Source organism: Synchiropus splendidus, chromosome 14 (genome assembly GCF_027744825.2).
Source record: "Synchiropus splendidus isolate RoL2022-P1 chromosome 14, RoL_Sspl_1.0, whole genome shotgun sequence".
NCBI lineage: Eukaryota > Metazoa > Chordata > Actinopteri > Syngnathiformes > Callionymidae > Synchiropus > Synchiropus splendidus.
The window spans coordinates 17259731-17274208 of record NC_071347.1 but is presented as its reverse complement, the minus strand read 5'-3'; the positions used below and the strand labels follow the sequence as shown (position 1 = coordinate 17274208).

At 42.4% G+C, this 14478-nt stretch overlaps 1 protein-coding gene and 1 long non-coding RNA gene across 10 annotated transcripts; both read right to left on the bottom strand.

Annotated features, from left to right (window-relative positions):
- Positions 1-29: 29 nt before the first annotated feature.
- LOC128770892 (uncharacterized) lies at positions 30-11587 on the bottom strand. Of its 8 annotated transcripts, XR_008416557.1 has the most exons (9): positions 11447-11587; positions 9980-10102; positions 6995-7157; positions 6689-6787; positions 4414-4534; positions 3453-3474; positions 3283-3363; positions 3098-3212; positions 30-2595 (listed from the first exon to the last, which is right to left on the bottom strand). It is a non-coding gene; the product is annotated as an uncharacterized LOC128770892 (long non-coding RNA). The 8 variants fall into 8 exon arrangements; XR_008416552.1 differs by having other exon boundaries at positions 3283-4534; XR_008416551.1 differs by having other exon boundaries at positions 3098-4534.
- A 584-nt stretch (positions 11588-12171) lies between these two features.
- On the bottom strand, positions 12172-14282 carry endouc (endonuclease, polyU-specific C). 2 transcript variants are annotated; one of them, XM_053885975.1, is made up of 8 exons: positions 14187-14279; positions 14030-14086; positions 13866-13965; positions 13690-13801; positions 13504-13625; positions 12797-12909; positions 12569-12719; positions 12172-12510 (listed from the first exon to the last, which is right to left on the bottom strand). In XM_053885975.1, the coding sequence occupies exons 1-8, from the start codon at positions 14195-14197 to the stop codon at positions 12235-12237; spliced, it is 942 nt and encodes a 313-aa protein (XP_053741950.1). In that variant the 5' UTR covers positions 14198-14279; the 3' UTR covers positions 12172-12234. The 2 variants fall into 2 exon arrangements, with proteins under 2 accessions (XP_053741950.1, XP_053741949.1); XM_053885974.1 differs by having other exon boundaries at positions 12173-12510; positions 14030-14089; positions 14187-14282.
- Positions 14283-14478: the final 196 nt, after the last annotated feature.

The following is a 14478-nucleotide window of genomic DNA, read 5'->3' as shown; positions in this document are numbered from 1 at the left end:
TACCTGTTCGTCATCAGTAGGAAAACACCCAAATCGGTTTCATGCTGAACACAAAAGTGCTCTGAGTATGTCAACATCATTCATATGTTGTACTTAAAAACATAAAAATAAAATGCCTAATGTGTGAAACTTCAAGTAGAAGGCACACATCCCAGCTACACAGGGCAAGAGGCGGGGGCCCCGGACAGCTTGCCACACAGGACACAGACATTAGTCGATGTCGACCAAAACGCGGCAGAGAGACTGTGATTTGAGTGCATGCGGACTTCTCTGTGACTGGATGATGCCACAGAACAGTACGTCGTCCTGCGGGACAATGAGTGAACACAGTCGTGACAAATAGAGAAATATAGTTTCAGGAACACAAAAAGGTTTTGTAGTCACACAAAACTGAAGTGTGTTTTGACGGTTGGGAGCGCTTGGATGCGAGCACCTTCATGTTTCGAGCAGCTTTTGGTTGTTGCGCACTTGGCTGCGGAGAGGCTTTGTGTGTGAACCTCTGGCAAAGCTGCTGACATTTCTAAACTCATGTGGACAGACAGTCCTCTTCTGATTCACATGACAAGGGGGACGAGCAGACTGGTGGGCAGTGTTTAAGTGTGAGTGCAAATGTTTGCCGAGGGGCCAAAGCACTCTTCCCCGGCTCGGGTAAACAGATTGTAGACCCATTTGCAAATGAAAAAAATCGCAAGGCGGGGAGAGAGAGAGAGAGAGAGAAAGGAACAGAAGCAGGAAGTGGAGAAAGGTGCTTAAGAGAGTGGGATTACACACCCCTAACTTTGGTGATCTGACAGGAAGTGGAGGGGATCATTTAGAGAGAAATTGAAACGTCGTACGTGGGAAAATTCCCGATGAGCCCAGTGGGCAGCGCCAGCATCCACTGATGTCTTGCAGGATGTCGAAACAGGATGTTGACTGGGAACCAGCAAGTGACTGACCGGAAAAGTCTTCCATCAGCAGGAAGGAGAAAACGTGAATAGAAAAGTCAGTAGGAATCTAAAAAAAGGCATGAATCGAAGCCGGATAAATGAAAAGTAGAGGGTTGTGAGCGGTAGGTGGACGTTGGAAAGGTGAAGCGACTCAGAGGGAGCAGTTCTGAAAGCAGACGTCCTCTGTGTTGTTTGTTTTGTGTGAAAGTGAATGATAAAAGAGGCATGAAATCGCCAGAGAAAAGCAAGACAACAGCAAGAGAGCAGAGCCCTCCATCACAGCTCCTGCAGCTCCACGCTGGCGGCTCACACAATGGACCCCAACTACTGACAACTCCCCCACCTCCACCCCTGCACAGACTTTACAGCTGTGTGTGTGTGACCAGTAAATAATTAACTTATTCTGCTCTGTTGACCAGCACCTTTAAGGCTCCTCATGAGAAGATTGGGGCTCACCCGCAGCAGTTACTGAAACTATTGTTGCACATTCATCTCCATCTTAAACATCTGCGCAGCTCGGAGGAAGACAGAAATGTTCATGAGCACAAACTCCTGACAGGATCTGGTCCTACGATCTCACCCAGGACACTCTCCTGTTGCTCACCCCCTGGCGACCCCGTGTCACTTTTTTTGGGGCGGCAGACATTGTCCCATCCGGAGCTGACCGCCCAGTGGCCACAGTGGCCGCTGATGAAGGGGGTAAATTATGCATGGCGCCAGTTAGCTTTCTGATTAAAACATCATACAGTCCCTCTTTAGGGGAGGTGCCTCCAAACAATAGAGGTTGTAAACACATTTAGCCCGGTGGTGACAGAATACTGCTGGGTTGTAATACATTTGCATAGTCTGGCCCAGCACAAAGAGCCAATTAATTGAAAGGAGCTCTTGTTAGATAAGAATTAGGGGGCAGTGACAGTGCAGCAGCCGTGGGACGTGACTCGGGCGACGCTCGGAAGATGTGCTATGTTAAACCAGTGTTAACAGTAACCATAGGGTAAGAGACTTGAGGCACCTTTCTGTTCCGCGGTGACTACTGAATGTGACTCCAGCTTCAGGTCTTCTGGTCTGACGCATTGGAGGAGATCATGACCTTCTCGATGACCTTTGTAGCAAGACACATTTGTAACTTTTTTGTTTCAAATATTTCTTATTGATTTTAGGAATTTTTTTGTGTTTTTGTTTATTACACTTTTTTTACATATATATGTATATAGATTTCTTTTACACTTTTTTACACATACATATATGTATACGTAAAAAAAGTGTAACAAAAATTTATTATAAATCAATAATTAAACAAAGCTGAATGTCAGGTTCATACCGTTGTAAAAATATAGTAATAGAGTAATGTTATGGTTATTACAGATTCAAGACATGATGAAGTTCAAAGGTACAGATTATAGTGTCTTGAGGTTCTCAAATTACAAAATAAAAGGCCTCCAGATAATTTGGATTTTTTCCTGTAGGACTGCTCACAGGACAGCAGATCTTTACTTTACTTTGAAAGTCCATACAGAGAAGTCATGCAGGTGTGATGGGCGACTGTGGCCTCACCTGATGGGCACCTCTTTGTACTCGGACTGTCCTGGCAGGGTACTGCCCTCCAGTGGTGTCTCAGTGACGGTCGAGATGGGCACAAGCGGCTGCTTGTTTTGCACTTGCTCACCTGTTGATCATGAAAGACTTTAGACAGACTTTATCTCTTCAAGTGTCATCCTACTGAGGCAAAATATAAAATCTAATTCAAGTTGTGTTTTAAAGATTCCTGTTAAGCAGTTTGTGAATAGCGTTCCAAAATGTGTTCTTTAAATAAAGTGATATTAAAATAATATCAGTATTATTATCATCACAAAACCAACATTATCAAACACAGACCAAGGACAAAATTCTATTTACTGAAGAGATTATATCAGGAAATAAAAGTGTCAACACAACTAAATATCACTGTGCTTTAATTCTTGGAGGTCACTTTTAGCATCAAGCATCTCGGCTGTTCACCACTGACTCAGTTGCATATGGAGGCACACAACCATGACTGACATTTTGTTAACACAAAAGAAATGATGGCCAAATATTTGTTTTAATAAATGATGTGAGTCAACCGCATGACATTGAAAACAATAATGTCTGTTACCGGTCTTGATAAGTGAAGTGTTCTAATCCCTCACCAGGTCAACAGATTCCATCAGCATCCAAGATGTTGTGCATCCAAATTGGGCTCCCTGTGGCGGCGTCCAGCACCATTTCAAAGAGCAAGGTCCTGAACAAGGCATGGGCCAAAACCTGGAAGGAATAGTTACTGCACCGTTTAAATGACGTTTTGCATTTACACTTAAAGATCAGTTCCTGTCACCTCAGTGAAGTGATGCCTTATTTAGGTCCAAAGCATCCTCACTGTTGTAGCCGCAGTAGTTTATCATGGCTATGGCAGTTTCTGAAAGTTAGTCAGCATGATGGTATTGGTTTTGACCATGGGCCACTGAGAATATACCAGCAGATACATCACAGCAGTCGGTGCGGTACCTCTGGTTGTAACTGATGGCACCTGCCAAACAGAATATATATTTATATGTATTATCTGCAAAAGATTGGGATTCTCTAGTCACTTCCTCCATGCTGGGAAGGTCGACTCTGGCCCTGGTGAGCACCTTAGATCTGCCGAGTGGAGGTAGGGGGTGAGCTTTGGCATAATGCTCGGCCTCCCTGGAAGCCTTGACATTTGTCAGATGCTATTACTTCACAATCAAATTACAAGCAGAGAGTCTGTGATAATGGGCCGGGCCACACAACCAGATTTGCACATGTATAGGGCTGTCCACACAACACAGACAAGGCGAAGGATATTGGGCCAAATATAGTTCCAGTCTGTGTCTCTGAAAAGATGTGGGGGGCGGGGGGAAGGGAGTAAGAAACGGAGGTGAAGCAAAAGGAAGAAAAAGAAGAGGGGGGGATCCCGGCTCTTACGAATGTTAGCAGGCCCGTTTGGGGAAGTTTTGGTTACCAAGGAGCCGCGGACGCACACTCTGTGGTCTTTCGCAGCTGAGCACACTGACCCCCTGAGCACGGCCAGTGCAGACACAATGAATTGCTAATGACACTCTCGGTGACTGGCAGGGAAAGGGCCTCCGCACACACACGGCACAATAGAGGACCTACGCAAGCGCCCCATGTTTGATGTCCACGCACATACACACCCTGACACACACAAGAAAAACACTCCATCACACGTACAAATGGCTTCTGACAAGGAAAGTGGAGCAAAACTGGTTTTAGTGGACGATCCCCTGCGTCTGCTCCTCTCTGCACTTGTGGTCGTCGCCTTTTGTGTCATTTTTCCAAATAAAACATCGACAGAGACGGTAAGTGTTTGTGTGTCGGCCATATCAAAGCCAAGCCTGCTGCTCAGTGAGGGTTGTTTAAGGAAGGATTTGAGTTGTCCATGACAAAACTGCTGACTAATGCTACTTATTTGGCCTGGCCTCACCCATCGCCTGCTGGTCCACCGCGCACTCCTATGTGTTCCTGGTGGACTGGTTGTGGCAGTGGTAGGGGATCTGACAAGCACAGATGAGTTAAGGTTCTCCATCTCTAAGTGTGTTGTGTCCCTGTAGAAACAGAGCCAAGAAAGACATGGAGACTTTTAGAAGGCTTGTACCTCATGTGTTTATACATCTCCTCACTCACGTCATGGCAAAAACATAATGAATTTTCTCCATCTTGCCGTCAAAAGGTCAAAATGTAAACTGGAAAAATCCTCCCAGTTATAAATGGTGGCTATGAGATGTTATTCAACATTTGAAATGGGAAAAACTTTGTTTTCTTTTAAGAAGTTCCACCGACAAATTTGATAAGAAGTGGCTCCCCTTTATCAGCTATGCTGCAACCAGACTGTAATCTCCCCTTGTATGGTACTGTTGCTATGATTCACCATGTCTTCCTTTATACAAGACTAGGTCTGTCACGCAGTAGGAGTGATTTTTTTTTTTGTCTCTGACTTAATGACTTAATTTATCCATTTATTTTCTTCTGACATTATGAGGGACACATTTATTTATTTATTTTATTGACATAATTTCTTTGTTGTAATATTGTTGGGGGGAAAATGAGGGAAAAGAAGATATTGATCATTGAGATGTATGTTTTTGCTGTCATGTGTCAATAAAAATATCATTTTAAAAAAGGCCAAAATGTAATTCCAGTTTTAGCTTCAGTTTAAATGCTTAATTTGAAAATATAAAAAATAATGATGTCTTAAAGACCGATGTCTTAGTGTTTTGTTCTTCCTTCAGACGCTGCATCAAAATCATTTGAATAAATGTTCCCTCCCAGCATGGATGGATCGCTCAAACGGATTTACATTACGCCTGCGCGACTTCTTGTCGACGGACTGTTGTTATTTGCTGTGTAGAGACGGTACAGAAGTATAAAACCTTCACAAACGTGGTATCACCTCAGACAGACGGAGAACAGAGGAGCCTCTGTGCTCGGTCGCTCAGAGGGCACATTTGCAGTGAAGGGCTTTGACACCTGCTGCTACCAACTAATTAAATGGTGTGGCAGCTAATATAATTTGACACTTATCAGTGGTGAGAAAAATTACATTGAGTAATTAAGGGGCCATGCTCTGACTGGAGGACAAAGCTAGTGCTGACATACAATGAACCATTTATTCTGTATTTTACAGAGTTAGCTTAGGAACACAAAAGCTTTGATTCCATAAGCCAAACAGACTGGATAAACTTTCTTTTGAAGTTAAGAAAGAAGCTTTATTTGTTGTTATTGTCATGTCATAATGACATTTTACCGTTGTGAAAGGAGATGTACTCGCCACACAGTGAGTTTGTGATTATTGGACTGTCGTGTCCTGTGTGTTGTGATGTGTGTCATCAGGGCCAGAATCTTCACAAGTCCACAGGCCTCGTAACAAGGAGGAGAGCTTTTCTCGCTGTAATGGTCTGTAAATAATTGTCAATAAATCAAAATGATTTAATATAAAACCGACTCCAAAATCACAAAGAATATCATAAAATATATCTCAAGCATGTGAGCATAAGAAGATAACACGTTCAACCAAAGTGATGACAGATGTATCTAGGTGACAGTGATTTCACTAGTGAAAGCTGGTTCTCTAGTCTAGAACACCTGCATACACCTTATTCTTTAAATTACTTTATACTTTAATTCCCCTGTCTTCTTTCATGTATTATTTTTTCCTCACTTAACTGGAAAAATGTTCCCACCCTAAAGTGTCAGCTTCAGATCCTAACAAGGATAATCAAAAATACATTTTTATGCCATGGAAAATATAACATGGAAAACAAGGAAATGAAAGTGTTGATTTGAAAAAAAAGTTAAAATAAATTCATCAAAAAAATGTTCAATAATGACAACTGTCTGATAGATGCGGGCCTTCACGAACTTTGAACCAGGGGTATCCGAACCAGTCCTCAAAGGGCCGTGTGTGTTGAACAAAACCTGCAGCCACTGTGGCTGTTCCTGGAACAGTTAGGAAACCACTGTTACATGTGCACCATCAAACATGTGATCAAATGCTCTTTTTGTCAATTTGCCTTTGTTGTTGTGTGATGTTTGTCCGCATCAGAATGTTATCAAATGAAAAAAAAACGGCTGTTGTATTATAATATCTAAGTTTCAAAACAAACAAAAAAAAGTACCACCTTACCACCTCTGGCTCAGGGGTCTTTGATGGTCACAGCATGCCCTACTGCGAGGGGCTGTAGAGATCGTGGCCCACTGACCTTCCTGGTCTTTTCAAACTGGGACGAGATCCTGGCCATCATGTCAAGAGCGGACCGCTGAGGCAAGACTCGCGTGACACGCTGACTCTTCAGAGACCACTTCAAACAAAACAGGAAACACTTTTGATCACTTGAGATTAATATTTTTAAAAAAGGTTTACCTGGGTGACTATTTTCACTAGATTAAATCTTTTCCGTCATGATTTTGGTACAGAAATGAACATATTTTGTAACAAAAACTTGACTGTATTAAAGTATCAAGCATATCAAACAGAGACAGGCCCATGACTCACTCGTGAAACTTACTCTCACTCACAGTTGAAATGGCATTCCATTGGTGATCTGGTCCTGCTGCGGGTGCTTGACCACACCAAACTGTGCCACTCTGTGTGGGGATGATCTGGTCTGCAGTTCTCTTTACTTCAGTCTCAAACGTCTTGAACAGACCCTCAAAGAGCAGAGACAAAACCTGCATGGGGAAAACGCATCTCGATCATTCAGTCTGGGTCAGAAACATACATGAAGTTCTTGTTACCACTTTCACAAGATATAAAAGCATAGACAAGAAGTCATAACCAACATTATAATGTTTGACACACATCTCAGGTTGATGGAAAACATTTCTTTGTGAGGTTTGTTGACAGCAGTGAGAATGGAGACTACCCTGGCTCCCCCCGCCCCTCCTCCACACCTCTTCCTCAGAGCAAACATCACAACAAACAGGCCTCACTGCTTGAAATTAATAAAGAAATTCTGCCATGCAGCCGTGCCAATTAGTTGAATGTCAGGGAACCATAATTGGAGAGTGAGGCGATTGCTGGTGTGGTGTGTTTGTGTGTACAGTCCCTATTGAAAGGGGACCGGGAGCCCCGCCTCCTCCCATCACCGGCTCCTTACGCAGAGCAGGTTGAGGGGGAAATTAAAGGCCTTAAGACAGCAGTAATTACATTATCAGAGCCGGGCCTGCGGATTAACGCAATCGCTGCAGTCAAGGCGCAATTCTATTGTCAGCGCCCAGAAATCCCTGCACAGACGAGGGATTCAGGTTCGGAACACATATCACACACTCCTGACAAAGCCAGAGCGAAACACCGGGAGGGGTGATGAAAACAAAGCGGAAAAACAAAGCAGCGGGAAAATAATGAGGCTTTCATTAAAAGAAAGAGGCAGAAACAAACATGCAGGTGAGAGATCAGGACTTAAGCCGTGTGATCCATTTACACCAAAGAGGTGTCGCAAGGGCTTCATGCCAATGCAGGTCCAGAACGAAGGAACGAAAAAGGAACCTCGTTCAAAACCTGACATTTATTCATACAACAAATATGACGTGATTTAGAGAGTGAATAGTTACAAGCTACAAACACAAGCTCACCTGCCCGGCCTCACTCCAGGCGTCAGTTACCATAGTAATGCCTGTCGTTTTGAGCCAGAATCACCCACAGGTAAATGCACTTCGACTGAATTGAAAATGCTTTGACCTACAGATATTCATAATGTAAGGGACCTACAAATCGGAATAGGAGCATGACTGAGAATGACTGAGGCAGGCAGCATTCTGGCCTCCTCCATCATGGTCTATTTGGGTCCACCCCACATTTGGTATCTATGGATTTTATTGCCAAAATAAGGTGATAATTCTGCTTTAAAGGATCTTTTAGTCCTGGGATCTTGGTACGTGCCGCACCCTCTGAGCAAGAGAGTAGCGGGTTTGAATCTAGCTGGAGACAAGTCTGAGTTTTCAGCAGACGCCTGCTCAGTCAAAAAACACAAGGAGGTGAATCAGTGATTAGATTGTCCAGTGTTTATGCGTCCCTCATCATGTCAAAGCAAAACTTGAAAAGAATGTTGAAAAAACACCATGTAAAATAGAGCATTGATATCTTGCACGTACATGTTTTACCCATATTTAAGTTGTCATATCCACCACTGAAATATCTTTTCTAATGTTTATAGTTCATACAGAGAATCTTTAAATGCAATGGAAGAAAAATAACATACAATCAAATCACGCATTTCCAGCATAGGTTATGGCATAATTAGACGTTGCTATTTTCTCCTTGGTTCGTATAGTATAATTAAAAGAACTTATAATAAATTCAAGACAATTTTTCACCTGGCCTTCTGTCTTTGGGCTTGAGGGGCCCTTACAACAGTGACACTATATAATGAGGCCACTCCCGAAATGTAATTGGCCACTCCTGCTCTATACTGGGTCCTGTGATGGACTGGCTACCTGTCCAGAGTGTCCACCATGTTCTATCCCAACTAGCTGGTGAGACTGCAGCTCCACATCACCATGATGTAAAGTATAAGCTGTGAAATTTTACTCACTTTGGCACGGAATGTATTCACAGCCAACTAAAAGATTTCATTTACCATAAAATACACAAGAATATTTTTAGACTAAAATATAGTTGTTATGATGTGTATGGAAACTATCTACAGTCGATGTGAATAGACCGCGTAGGATTTTGACTACACAGTGTTGTAGACTAAATCTGCTAAAACAATCCTGCCACTATAACACAACCTCTTCAAAAACACATAGAAATAATTTAATTTTCAGTACAAGACACTCATGAATTTTGTAATAGGCTTAGGGCGGTCCGCTGAATCACAAAGACACACACCTGGGTTAACTCTCTACATGACTATCGAGAAGGTCAAAGGTTAATAAAGCTAAGACCTCGGCCACCCACCCAGTATCACTGAAGTGAGTGAATAACTGTATTTTTAAAACAGCTCTATAAGTAAAATACTCATTTGATCATAAGTCTAAATGTTTTTGAATTAAAAATGAAGAGATGCTATTTAACTTTCTTATCATAATCTGATATGAATGCTTTTTCAGGCTTATCAGCCTTTAATTATATAGAGTTAGGCTTCATTGTGCCCAATACAATGAGCGGCTGAATGCCATGAAAAGGCATCACAGAGGCCGGCAGACAGTGGAACATGAGAGCCGCGGTGAGCGGTTGCTAGGACGCAAATGTGGCCTCATCAATGCATCAGCGGTTCCTCTAACAACATAATCTTTATGAAAAACAAATTGGCTGATCGCATTCACCGGCGGATGTCAAAGAAAACATGCCGGCCTCATGAATAAGCTATGACAAGCATTACTTAACAGGCTGCTAAGACAAAAACCTTAGTCATCTGAACCACAGGAGACAAAGACCACGACGTCTGTCAAACAGCAGATGCTCAGGTGAAAAGATAACGTTCTTTCTTGCTTGACTATTTACAGCGTCATGACTCCCCCCCACACTCATCGGCAGCTTGTCCATTGACCTGGGTCAGTAGGAAGATCTGGGCCTTTGGACACTCCTCCAGACTCGGGGCGAAGCTCATCATCACACACTCCACTGCGCCAATCATCTGAACTATCTCTTGGTCACTCTCCACACATCAAACCTGAGAGACAGATTATACACAGAATTAAATACACAGTAGACATGAATAAATCTCCAGAAGAGGTGTCAGGCCTGAGGAGCAGACGTGTGTCAAGAGTCAGCAGGGGACGGCGAACTATGAGATTGCCTGACATTTGCGTATGGAAATGTGAAGCTGTGGGAACTAATGCGCTGGTCCACAGTGCACCAGAGGTTATTTCTGCTGTGGTTTGGAAGAGCTGATGGTTGCGAAGATCAGGGCAAACAGACTGAGCAAACTTCTGCCGGCGGATAATGACGTCTGCGCGCAACACACCGTGTGCACAGTTGACATGTTTGGAGAGTTCCCTCATTTGAACTGAGGTTAACACAACAGCTGGCTAAATGACACTTTCACGGAGGCCATAGGAAGAAAGTGAGACTTTTCGTTGCACCTAATGAAGCTGAACAGCAGCATTGGGGTTTCAGTAATATTACAGCGCCCTCTCCTGGCGATCGCTATTGTCACCTAAAACGTGATGTGATGTGCCAACAGCAAGTGTTGAGTTTGAGGTAGAATCTGCCATGTTTGACATAGTATTGGTTCAGTGTGTTTCAGTAAGGTCAAAAAAGCAACAGCCATCCAATGACCAAGTATTAAATGTAACAGAAGCGCCAGTGGCATCTTTCCTATCAGCTGATCTAAGTCAGACAGCTGCTCTTGACTCAAGATGACCTTCTCTTGACCTTTGCCAATAAAATGAGTTGATGTTTCATTTTGTTATTATTTAAATTATTTTAAAAAATACAAAGAAGATTCATGAGGAGACACAGGTCAGGTTATATTAAAATGCTCTTCCTCATCACGCATACCCGCACAAACATGTCTGTCAGAATAAAGTATATGAGTTATGTTTTGTAGTCATGACGAGAAACTATTTTTACTAGAGAAATTATGTAATATATTGAATCAGGATCTTTGTGATCTTCTCGTTTGCTTTCATGATCTTCTTTGTGAAGCATCCAGGCAGCTCACAGAAATTTGTGAAAACAAATGAACCGCATGGAATTTAGTGTGTATGATTTAATTATTACTTTGGCACTGATGCATGTGATGCAAGTGTCACTTAGGTTTTGAACGGAAAGAAATCGAATGAACGATTTAAGCATGAAATCACAGCAGTGTGTTTACATTCAAGATGTGAAATAATTAATAACAAGTAGTTAATTATATAAATATATTTATTATAGTAACACTCTGTTTCCAATATCACGAGAGAAGTATATGAGAAGTCTTATTTGCCGTTGAATATTTGAGCCGTTGTTATGGCAGCGAGTAACCCTCATTCATTCCCTCATTTCTTTCTTTTCTATCGTTAAAACTCACCGCCAGAGTGACGAAATGAGCTCTCAGCTCCTCCTGAAACATATCACCAAACTCCCCAAAGGACCATCATATTTTTATAAGGTATAACCGTATTTAAAATAACTATGTACAGTAGCAGCATATTGCCGGAAGTTACGACAGGATGTGTCCTGCCAGGTGTTGCATTAAAATCCGTCCGTGCACCGAGGACTGAAATGTTAGCTTTAACGTTTAATCGTCCAGTGTTGACAAGTTTATTTGCGCCACTTAAGAGCCTCCATCGGTTTTTAGGTTTTGTTTTTATTTTGGTATTTAGTTTAGAGTCGTTCTACTTTGACACATCGTCAACATGTTGACTTCTTAAAGAGAAAATTAATATTGAGAACACAAATAATATATGTACAAATACTCAAAAAGTATTTTTCGTAATGTCATTGCACTGTTTTTAACCATCTTGCTGTGAAGGTCATAAAATCATCAGGATTATTTATTATTATTAATAGATTGGGATCCTCAGTTTGGCACGAGTTAGGCACAAGTGTTTCCCCTGAAGACATATTCTCAGAAGAATTATCTTTTTCCTTTAGCTGTGTTTAACACAGCTAAAACAGCACATTGTTAGAAAAAACTATTAAAATTAAATGATAAAATGTATACTACGTACTCAAAATGAAAACAATGGTAACTTGAAACCAGTAATATATGACAGGAAACAGTCAAGGCGGCAGCAAAAGTTTATTATGCCACATGCATCGTCATGAAGACACTGCATGTATATGTAAATAAACTTGTATATTACAGAGACGTGGTCAGTGCGAGCGCCGCTGCACGTGTCTGCTGTTGCTGCTGAGCAGCTTGGGATACGCTGTCCCAAGCGAGCGTCCATGCCTGATCACCACCAGCTCCATCTGACACTGGTCAATGTTGACCACAACATTGGTGCTCTTCTCCGTGTTCATGAGGAAGATGACGGTGAAGACGGCCATCTCAAACTCCGGGCTGGTGCCGATGAAGCTGCTGCCGACTGGCTTCACCACGTTGTGCCAACTGAACTGGAGGTTCAGCACGTGGTCGTCGTGATCAGGCTGAGCAGAAAACAGTCAGAATTGCGAGGAACTCATGAGGCGTTTGTTTGATACTCACAAGGTCGTTCTCTCTGGCCTTGTATCCTTTGTAGTCCAGCTGTCTGTCCTTCTCCTGCAGGTAGAACTGAACCCAGTTATGGAAACCGATGATTTCCACTCCAGATTTCAACTCTCCAACGAATACGTGCTCAAACCCACAAGAGTCCAGGCTGCTCAGATCAAGACAGGGAGCAAACACATGAACACAAGTCCACAGTTTGACAGTGTGTGGATGCTGTTGTCTCACCCAGCGGTCCTCTGTCTGTGGTAAAGATGGAACCAGATCAAGTGCAGCTGACTCTTGAACAACGTCAGGTCAGAACTGGACTGGCGTTTACTCACCAGATATCTGTGAGCGCGCTGGGAAAAAAGAGCCACTCTTTATTACCCATCTGTTCTAGTTTCCTAATAATAACACTCACATTAAATTTAAGAAATGTACATCGATTAAAGGAAAAAAATATGCGGAGTGTACATAGGGAAACATTCCAACGATGATGATGACTAATGTTTTCTTCTCTTATGTTGTAACAGAGAAAGGGTAAGCATTCAATATGTCTATTGTGCAAAAGTTTTTTTTTTAACTAAAAAAATGGGGATGTTTTTCACTACACAATGACCAGGGTTTCCACTACTCTGAATGTACTTGAGATTCTTATAAAATTGAAATTCTTATACAAATATTTTGATATACAAACTGATGCAAAATAAACAATATTTTGTTGTTTAAATGTATGTATCCATCGAGAGCTTTTTTTTTTTAATTTAACAAGTAATGATGATACTAATCTTCCTATGAATATTACATTTTCATAAGTGTCTATGTCACAGTCCCCAAGTCTATTCATGTCTGGGAAATATTCTTGCTGCCAGGTGCACAGAGCATATGGCATTATGTCAAATGCCTCCATGAAAATGCAACTTTATCTGCCTCATGAAACCTCAGACATGTACCTTCATGACTTCTGTTTGCAAGACAGCATCCAAGAAGAGATTAGTCTCTGAGCGCTCCTCTTCCGTGACACGCTCAGTCACGCCCGTGGACCGCTCATAGTTATCCAGGAGGCTCAGAAGCCCTGCAGGCACAACGAAGAGTCTTAAATCAACGACACTATCACCTCAGAAAATCTTTAGCCTCACTGGAGAATGTGGTGGTGTTCCACAGTTTGGTCTCATTGACGTTAGAGAACAGAGGCTGGGCTGCATGATCCTGCACAACATGGGTTCCCTGAGTCACGAATCCAGCACGACCCTACAGAAAAGACGTTGTGTTTGAGTATCATTGGTGAACAGCAGGATAGAGAAGGAGTTCATACTTGAACGGTGACGGTGTAGTCCACTCCCGGTGTCATCCTGTTGACATCCAGCATCCACAGCTCATTGAAGAGGGTGGACAGCTCCTGGTTTATAACTGGCCTGTTAGCAGACACGATTCGGAAGTAAAACAATCATATTTGTGCATGAAAATATACAAACATACCTGGATGATTCTGACACACCGAGAGAAGCAACAAGTAGGACAAGGACTACACAGAACCTGCTGAAAATGGAGAGTGAAAATATATAACAACTGATGCAGATAAAACGTTAATTTTAGAAGCATATCTTTAAAATATGTGCAGTGCTCAAACACGAACCTGAAAGCCATGATTGCTGCCGCAGATCTTCCCACCACTCTGAGTTGTGACAGAACTTCTCCACCCAGCACTTGGTGTCCTGCAGGAGTTGGGCAATCGCCTGTCGGGAATATTAAAGTGCGCATGCGCACGTCTGAACGGTAAACTCGGAAGTTCAGTGAACCAGTAGAGGACGCAAACGCTCCTCCAACGAAATCCCAAAGCTCTTTAATAAACAATGTAAATTTTGAGTTTTGCGTTTCATGTTACGTATAAACAAGGAGCGTGCATCTAGTAGTTTTATTCTATGTGC